Source organism: Microcaecilia unicolor, chromosome 7, assembly GCF_901765095.1.
Source record: "Microcaecilia unicolor chromosome 7, aMicUni1.1, whole genome shotgun sequence".
Taxonomy (NCBI): Eukaryota; Metazoa; Chordata; class Amphibia; order Gymnophiona; family Siphonopidae; genus Microcaecilia; species Microcaecilia unicolor.
This window is the reverse complement of record NC_044037.1, coordinates 242417855-242427707: the sequence shown is the minus strand read 5'-3', so window position 1 is coordinate 242427707 and position 9853 is coordinate 242417855. Positions and strand designations below refer to the sequence as shown.

Genomic DNA, 9853 nt, shown 5'->3' with positions numbered 1-9853 from the left:
TTTTTGACACCCACCAGACAGGACTTAACAGAGATCTGGGCTTTCTAGCCCATTATAAGCCATAAAATTGTAAATTGTACTGCTTTGTTTATCACTCTCCTGTCTCCATGCATATCCCCCTGTCTCACCCATCCACCTGCATCCCCACCCTGTTAGATTGTCACTGAAATGCTTTGATGTCTCACTTATACAGTATATACTGTCATCTACTAAGATTTGCTTATTTCCGATCTGACAAAGAAGGGCAACCTTCGAAAGCTAATCAAGAAATGTACTAAGTTAAGTCCAATAAAAAAGGTATCATCTTATTTTCTTTTTCATGTTTTATTTTGTTTTATTTCTATTGGATACCTGAAGAAACTAATACAAAGAAAAATCATAAAACTGAGTCTAAGACAGGACTGGGTACTGTTTTATTTATTAAATAAAAAAAATATTTGGGGGCTCTCTTCCCTTTGCCCTCTATCTTTTATTGGTGTAAATCCTGCCCTCTGTGCTGTCACTGAGAGGAGCTGAAGTTATTTTATCATTTTTTAATTCCGCCTCTCCCTGAAGCTACAACAAATAAAAGACAAAGTAATATTACAAAGTGCAGCAAAAGTGACCTCGAATAGCCAGACTTTACAATATTTGTGAAATGCAATGACATAATCAATGACTTTCAGCTCAACTAGAATCTAATTCTAAAGAGCCAGACCCTTATCAGAAACAACAACAAAAACCCTCTCAAAATGCTAATCCCAATCTAACATTCCCTGGAATCTGTGGCAAAGCTTTTCCAGTAGATCATAAATTACATTTTGGTATGTACCAGGTAATAAGGGAACAAGGATAAGGAGGGACTTTATTTTGAACAACTGTATACATGAGAAATATTACTTTAAATTCAATCCATTGATAGACTGGTAACCAGTATAACACCTTAAGAACAGGTTTAAAATATGTTCATACACCTTAATTCTTGAGATTACATATGTTGAAGTCTCTGCAACTGTGCTTTAGGTAAACCCACAACAAAATGAACTACAATAATTGAATTATGACATTACAAAGAGTGAGTTGTAAAAAGCAAGACTTTTTCTGCCAAGGACATAAACATCTGAAGGAAATATGATTTAATACTAGACGTGATCTGTTGCTTCATTGTTAAGATGTATTTTCTGGTACTCTGTCCTTGGACTACTGTGACATGTATTTTCTGCAAGGATGAGCATGACCCCAGCCACTGGGTTGGCTTAATAGCATTCCTTCCAGGAACAAAGCTTTGAAACAGTGAGATTTGCTGCTGTCCAAAGAGAGAGAGTGCAGAGACAAACCACAATGACCTTCTAAGCCCTTTTATCTTTTATGCTGAGATAGCTCAAACAAGCAATTTTATCTGTGACATTCAAATTGTGGCGAAGGTGATTTAACAGTTGCTACAGAAATATGGTTTAATGGACATACAGTTTAGCTAAACTGAAATCCACTTCTAACATGATTTGTGCCTGTTACAAGTTATTTCCTACCTCAATAAACCTTTAATGCTACATCAAGAAAAACTCAAGAGCGTGTGTATAGAATAACTCGTGGTGCATTTAAATTTTGTGCTACTTAATTTAAACAGAGAACGCTGGCTTGTCTGAAAAACATTCCTCCTATCTAGATAAACGAATGGGCTGGCTTCCATAGAATACTACTTTTAGGGCCGTTTTACAGAGTGGCGGTAACCCCAATGTGGGCTTACTGCTTGCTCTTCCAAGACAACTGCCCCGGCGATAGTCCCACCCAGAGCACGCGCCATTTCCAGGGGAAAAAGAACCCCCCCCCCCTGGAAATGGCTTGTGTGGTGATAATGCAGCGGTGCTGACTTAGGGTTTTTTTTTACTAAAGATTAACTCGAGTTATCTGCAGCAGGGCCCATTTTATTCCTATGGGCCCTGCTGCAGATAACTCGAGCTAACCTTTAGTAAAAGACTCACTTAATGTGGGTGCACTTAGTGCCTCTTAAATAGGAGGCAGTAGGGGCTCCCAAGTTTTTTTTTTCTGGTGGCCACATGCTAGTGCTAACATTAGGCCATGGCCAGAAAAAGAAAAAAAAATTGAAAAAGGTTTGAATTACAGTCATGCTAAAAATAGGCTTAGTATGTGGGAAAGTCCCATGTTAGGACACACTATACCCGTTTACAAGCAGAGCTTAGGAAAAGGGTGCCTTGGTTAGAAAATGTGTGTTAAAAGCAGCTGCACACTTTTCAGCTATGTGGCTACTTAAAATTGAACTCACGGGGATCTACTACACACCATAGATAATTCACTTCAATTATCAAATAAGGGAGGAAAAAGGCCTCAAAAGTCTGTGGTTCACAATAAACATACAGCACAATGAAGTCAAGCATCAATCATTGACCAAAAAACCTCCTCCTCCTCCTCCCTTCTAATATATTTATTTAGCTACCACCATACTTTCTTCTTCTTTTTTATAAAAAATAAAATAGTTTTATAATTGTAATGGCATATATATCACAGGACCCCGTTTCACTTGAAAGCTTCGTCAGGGGCAGCGTGCTTGTTAATGATTCTACATAATTAAGCTTCCACATTACTTCCTTTGTGCAGCTTTAAAAAGTATAATGGTAGTTAAATAAATATTTTAGGTAGGGAGGAGGAGGTTTTTTGCCAATGATTGAAGCGGGGTGGACTGACAGTGGTTGGGACACCTGGGTAGTAAAGGCCATTGGGGCCCCCCCAGCCACTTCCCGCTGCACCGACGCCACCCTCCCCAGTCATATCTTGAACGGACTTGGCGGTCTAGTGGCTTCTTCGGGGGCAGGAAAGAACCTCGCTCTTTCCTGTCCGCTAACCTCCTTGATCGATACTGTGCTGTGCTCAGTGGCGGTGCTGTTGTGTTTTTGAAAATGGATGCTGAGACTTACCGCAGTAGTCTTGCAGGTCTTGGCAGTCTCATCAGCCATTTTTAAAACACGGCAGTGCCAGTGCCACCATGCAGAGTAGCGGCAGTGGGCAGCAAAGAGTGGGATTCTTTCCTGCCCCTGCCGAGATCACTAGAGCACCAGGTCCTTCAAGGTAGGACTGGGGAAGGCTGCAATATGCTGTGGCAGCAGGTATCTGGGCAGAGCCTCGGGGCCCCCGGGCACTGCCTGGTTGCCCAAATGATCGGTCTACCCCTGGATTGAAGCTTGTCTGCAGGGTGCTGTATGTTTATTGCGAACCGCAGATTTCTGAGGCCTTTTCCTCCTTTATTTGATAACTGAAGTGAAGGAAACTGAAGTGAAGTATTTATGGTGTATAGTAGATCCATATAAGTTTAGATTTATAGTCTCCTTTTGAAGTGGATTTCTTTTCTCGATTGTTGCTACTTCAAACTATCCACAATACGTGTGTGGACTAAGCTCTTCTAGTGTATGAGCAGCAGACATTTCTTTTGAGGTTGCCTTTCCAACAGCTCAAGTGCTTTCTTTTGTAAGTGAATTTCTTTGCTGGTAAGAACATTTTTATCAAGCTCCCATGTAAGAGGAATCAATTGCCCTTTAGAACTATATTATGATTACCAGTACAAGGGGATTACTTCATAGTTATTTCATAAGATCCTCAATTGTTCTTGCATAGTTGGTTGAATAATGCCATGTTTCCCTGTAAATAACACACATGTCATCTATGTGACATTTTTAGGTGTCAAACCTGCAACATCATGCACCTTGTATCACAGTTTTCTCGGTTTTTTTGTACTCCTGGATGGTAATATGAAGGGCAATATTCAAAGCCATTTATCCAATCAAATAATAATGTAGCTGGGTCAAATGGCCTGTGTTCAGTCAAATGGCCATTGCTTGGACAGAAGTACATGTGGACTTCCACCGTGCATGTTCTTTTAGCTGGAGTGAGGGCAGGCACTCGCAGGGTGACAAGAGGACAGCATAGAAACCTCCTTCCTACATCTTCCCATTTTGGAAGGTCTCTACTGTCATGAGCAGGAGGGACAAGTGTCTACATGACATGCCTCACGTTTGTTTAGCTTTGTCAAATCCAGTTTAATTTACTTTCAATGGGCTTTTAAGTTTTAATGCTAGTTGACAAAAAGTATTTTAAGATTAAATGATCTTCCAGAATCTTCATGAAATGTCGCCTTTCTGTCTGTTACGCCATTGAATTTCACCATCCATCCCAATAAATCCTTAATGTAATTTATTTACTCCTAGGGCATATGCCTATTTTTCTCCACTTGCTTCAAAGTCAGAAATAAGAACGCTTCCTTCCGTGTCTGGAGACCCAGAGTCAGGGAGTTTGTAATGAACATGTTTCAGCCATGCATTTCTACAGGGCAGACCACCTTTCTGTTTGCAAATGTACAACACAATTGTAGCGACAACCAACATGATCACTGTGATCACAGCCAGTGGTATGATTCCATGATAAGATGCTGAAACAAAAACAAGAAGCAGCAAAATTCACTGACAAATAGGAGACCATCTATTATTGTTATAGAGAAAGGATGATGCTGGTCACTGTGGGCTGGCATGGGGAGGGAGGGGCACGCTGGTGCTGAGCAGAGGGTAGTGAAAGGTGGAAGATGCTGGTGGCAGGGAGAGAGAGAGAGAGGATGATACAGGGAGAGGGGAAAAGGGGATAAAGAGATGGAAGATGCTAGGCAATGTGGATGCCTGGGAGATGCTAGGCAATGTGGACGCCAGGAGGGGAAAGAGGAGGATGCTGGTGCTGGGTGGGGGAGAGAGTGCAAGAATGCAGAGCAGAGAGGGTGGTGGGTGGAGAGAAAGATGGGAATACTTCTGGGAAGGGAGGAAAGAGGGGGATACTGGGCTGGAAAGAAAGAAAGAATTAGAAAAAAATTGGCTTTTGTGTTCGTCAGAGGGGCAGGAGGACCATTTTCAGTTTTCACACAGTTTAGGTCACAGCCAGTCCAGTATGGGTATGAAGGGTTTAAGAGATATTGAAAGAATCTGCCCTTTGTCATATTTTCACTACACTTTATGAATATTCTGCTTTGCCAGTCTGTAAGCCTCTTTTGGGCTCATTTTCGAAAGAGAAGGATGTCCATCTTTTGACATAAATCGGAAGATGGTCGTCCTTCTCCCAGGGACATCCAAATCGGTATAATCGAAACCTGATTTAGGACGTCTCCAACTGCACTCTGTCACAAGGATGGCCAAAGTTCAAGGGGGCGTGTCAGAGGCATAGCAAAGGCGAGACTTGGGCGTGCCTAACACTCGGACGTCTTTGACCCATAATCGAAAAAAACAAGGACGTCCCTGAAGAACACTTGGACGTTTTCACCTGGACGTGTTTTTCTTACGACTAAGGCACAAAAAGGTGCCCAAAATGACCACATGACCACCGAAGAGAATCAGGGATGATCTCCCATTACTCCCCCAGTGGTCACTAACCCCCTCTCAACCTCAAAAAACATCTTTAAAAATATGTCGTGCCAGCCTCAGATGTCATATTCAGATCCATGACAGCGCATGCAGGTCCCTGGAGCAGTTTTAGTGGGTACTGAAGGGAACTTCAGACAGGCGGACCCAGGCCCATACCTCCCCCCACACTTGTGGAGGGAACAGCGAGCTCTCCAAAACCTACTGTACCCATATATATAGGTGCCCCCCTTCACCTGTAAGGGCTATGGTAGTGGTGCACAGTTGTGGGTAGTGGGTTTTGGGTTTGGGGGGGCTCAGCACACAAGGTAAGGGAGCTATGTTACTGGGAGCAATTTATGAAGTCCACTGCAGTACCCCCTAGGGTGCCCGGTTGCTGTCCTGGCATGTCAGGGGGACCAGTGCACTACAATTGCTGGCTCCTCCCACAACCAAATGGCTTGCATTTGGCTGTTTTTGACATGGACGTCTTTGGTTTCGAAAATCGCCAAAAGTCAGAAACATCTATGTCTAGGGATGACCAAATATAGGGACATCCAAATTTAAGGATTTGGATGTCTCTGACGATATTTTCAAAATGAAAGATGGACATCCATCTTGTTTCGAAAATACGGGTTTCCCCACCCCTGGATTTTGCCGTTTTGCAAGGACGACCAAATCGCAACTTGGATGTCTCTTTCAAAAATGCCCCTCTATGTATGTTACTGACATTGGATATGTATGTAAATAGTAATACACAATTAGTCAAAAGAAAACCGAGACCTCTTCATTGCTATTGCCCCCGGTACAAAATAAGTACCTGAATATATGTAAACCTCTTTGAATGTAGTTGCAAAAAAAAAAAAAAAAAACTAATGAATGTTTAAGCATGCAAGCTATCTGGACTGTTACATTCTGTCAACTAATTTTTATTTTTTGCCAGACAAAGAAGATAGTGATTTAACAAACTAAAAGACCACTGCAAAAAGGTAAATTAAACACTATAGTTACAAAGCTTACCTTTAAAGGGATTTGGGTTTGCTTTTTTATTTGCATCTGAAACATAATGAAAATGTACAAGTTCAAAACCAACTGAAACAGGAAAGTTGACATTTCTGCATTTTATAGCTATGATTAGCTTTGCTGACGAAACATGTTTTTGAAACAAATGAGTTAATTAAAATGCTCTTTTTAAAGCAGCGTGATAACAGCACCATGTTACAGGACACTGCATCAAAACAGGCCTCTTTTCTCAAGCTGCGTGGCAATGCCGATAGAGCCCATTCAAAATAAATGGGCTTTGTCAGCATTACCGCACCAGGAGCCGCTAGATCGGCTTGATAAAAAGAGGCCCTAAGTTTTTTAGGTGTTCAGTGATCAAGTTGACAGCTGCAGTGCTGCCACTTCCATCTGTAATGCTACACAGCTTTCTGCCTGACCAAAGTTATGATCTCAGATTAACCCAGGAAAGCATTCAGGTAACATGTGGAGTCTCTTTGGTCATAGATGGAATATGATTGTGACAGGGTTCGCTCTCATGGGATGATAGACTCCTTTACAGGTAGACTGGGGAAATTATGGTCATTATTACTATGATAATTTCCCTATTTTATTAGGGCCCAATATTCAAAAGGTGGATTTAATCAGGCAGGAGAGGCTTCTGCAGGTCTCCCTTGCTCTTCTCTTAAGCGTCCCCAACTTGTTCAATCTACAGCTGTCAAATTACTCCATTTTGCATAACGATTTGATCACGTCACCCTTCTTCTTCGCTCTGAACACTGGCTCCTGGTTTCTGCTTGTATTAAACTTCTCTGTCTCACCTTTAAATCTATCTTCCTTCAGCTCCTGCTTATCTCTCCTCTCTTTTAATACCGTATGTTCCTTCTTGAACTCTTCAGTCGGCCTCTGGTAATCTACTTACTCTACCCTCCTTACGTCTCTCAATATCTCGTGAGACCAGTTTCAGTTTTCTGGGACCTTCTCTCTGGAACTCTTTACCATCTCACATCTGTTCTGAAACATCTTACCCTAATTTAAGGTTTTAATCAAAACATCTGTTTCATGAATGTTTTGGTACCTATGTATAACTATTCCCTCCTGTGTCTATACCCTAGTTATTTTTATATTGTGAACCACATAGTTGCCATGTGGACACCTTGCGGTATATCAAATGCTGGGAAATAAATAAATAAATATTCAACAGTACTTAACTGGGCAGTGCCAATCTGACCACCATGGCATTGTTCAGGAAGAGCTGGGGTGGCCTGGGGGCAGAGTTAGGGATAGGGTGGTTATAGAAGTTATGTGGTGTCCATAACTTAAATAGCTTCCTAACTTTGCCTGGTTTAGCTATGTGTTTACAGTACTGAATATCAGCCATATCCATATAACCTTCAGGTATCATTCCTGGACAGGATATTCAATGCTGGACCCTGGACATGCCCTGGTATTGAATTTTTATTTCTAACCTAGCTGGTGGAGGTCAATATTTAAAACAACTCTCACCACCGCTGGCTGAATACTGACCCGTTAGTGATTTCTTTGTTATGTAACTTGTCTGGTGGTCTTGGTCTTGTTTATACTATTTCTTTGGCAAATTTGCTTATTTTATACAGCAGATCGTATGGTCTATTGCCTGGAAAAGTGATATAAAATTACTTTAAATAAAGGCATTAAACACTCAGGATGCGATTAACGCATGGAAACAGGCTACCGCAAAACAGCATTAAGGGGTCTTGTGGTTATTGGCATGTTTTAGTGTACTAAACTGCACATTACTGCATTTTTGATTTTTCCCTCAAGGGGTGTGACAAAGGCGGAGTGTGCGCTTGAAAGCATTAGCCAGGTAGCGCATTACCACTTACTGCATGTTAACTGGCTAACACAGAGTTAACCTAGGACCACTTACTACATCCTAGGTAGCACTGCGTTAGCTCTCAGCAGGTACTGCATATAACATTTGCAGCTACCACATTGTAAAATCCTGCATTAAGCTGTGGTAAATGCAAATTTTAGCACATTCTAGTAAAAGGGCCTTTATCAGGGACTTTCCCATAGCAAAGAATAGTAGGAAATCCTTGAGAAATAAGCTCCCATTTGTCCTTATAGCCTTTGTGGTTAAAAGAGCATTAATATGAACAAAGCCTGGAGTCTTTTACATTTCCAAATAAACCCTGTTATCAATCATATGCTACTATTTTATGGTCATGTGCATACTCAGCTGTAGTACTGTGTGTTGTGGTGCCCTATGCAGCAGAAATTACAATCTCAGAGAGATGAGGTAAACTGCATTGAAAGGCATTTACTACCCCCAAACCCTTTACCAAACAGATTGGATGGGCCGTTTTGGTTTTTATCTGCTATCACTTCTTGTATGTTACTATTTTTTTTTTTGTTACATTTGTACCCTGCACTTTCCCACTCATGGCAGGCTCAATGTAGTAGGCAATGGAAGGTTAAGTGACTTGCCCAGAGTCACAAGGAGCTGCCTGTGCCGGGAATTGAACTCAGTTCCTCAGGACCAAAGTCCACCACCCTAACCACTAGGCCACTCCTCCACTCTTTCTTTCCAGGACTGATATGACTCGTGCGTATCAGATAGATGAAGAGCTTGCGTTGCACCGGCAAGGGTGTGGGGGGGGGGGGAGATGGGGGCTGCTGCAATTAAGATAGAGACCCCCACTGATGTGAGAGCTGCTAAGAGTTTGGCTTCGGAGGAAATTTCTCTTTAGCCATCAACCAGAAAGGGGACTTCAGTCTCCCTTGGCCATGTCAGAGTAGGGCCTTGGTCTTCACTCCCAGGCCTCAAGAACTGCTGACAGGTCAGGTTTTCAGGCAGGGTTGCCAACTAGATCCACATTTGCCCGACAGGGTTGATTCAGTCCTGAGCTTACCCCACTGCATACAGGGAATTGTGGTTCTGATTCCCACACTGGATTCCCTAAGAAAAGCAAGGCTAAAAGTCCTTGCATTCATTGGGGTAAGCCTAGGACTGGATCAACCATGTCAGGCGAAGCTGCATCCAGTTGGCAACCTTACTTTCAGGATATCTCTAACGAATATGCTTATTTTGTTTAGACACTAGAAGCCCCTGAAAGACGCCTAATGGGGAAACGCAAAAGGCAGCTGTGACTTCTAAGATATCAGCATTGAAGCAAGGTTACCTCACCAAACATAGAGTGACTTTGAAGTAAAATAAAATAATCAAGAGAAAGAGAAACGCCCTTGCTACTAGTATACAATTAAAAACCGAGCGTCTGGCAGAACAGACAGTGTTAAAGCTGAAGATTACAAAAGAAGACGTATAGAAGTGAAGGGACGACTGGAAAGGGAGTTACCGCACAGTTCAACACTTACAGCAAAGCAACATTAGAACTGATTGGAATCAAAAAGACCCGGGGCTGATGTCAAAGGCTTTGCTTCAGGCAGCGGGAGAAGCAGTATGGTGAAATAAAGCAATCAAGAGACAGAGGAACCCCTGCTGCTAG

At 42.2% G+C, this 9853-nt stretch overlaps 1 protein-coding gene across 1 annotated transcript in view; it reads right to left on the bottom strand.

Annotated features, from left to right (window-relative positions):
* Positions 1-293: 293 nt before the first annotated feature.
* PLA2R1 (phospholipase A2 receptor 1) overlaps positions 294-9853 on the bottom strand; it is a 220083-nt gene continuing 210523 nt past the window's right edge. Inside the window, 2 exon segments of the mRNA XM_030210858.1 lie at positions 294-4417; positions 6387-6422. Of these exon segments, the coding sequence (XP_030066718.1) occupies positions 4206-4417; positions 6387-6422 (248 nt within the window). The 3' untranslated portion in view covers positions 294-4205.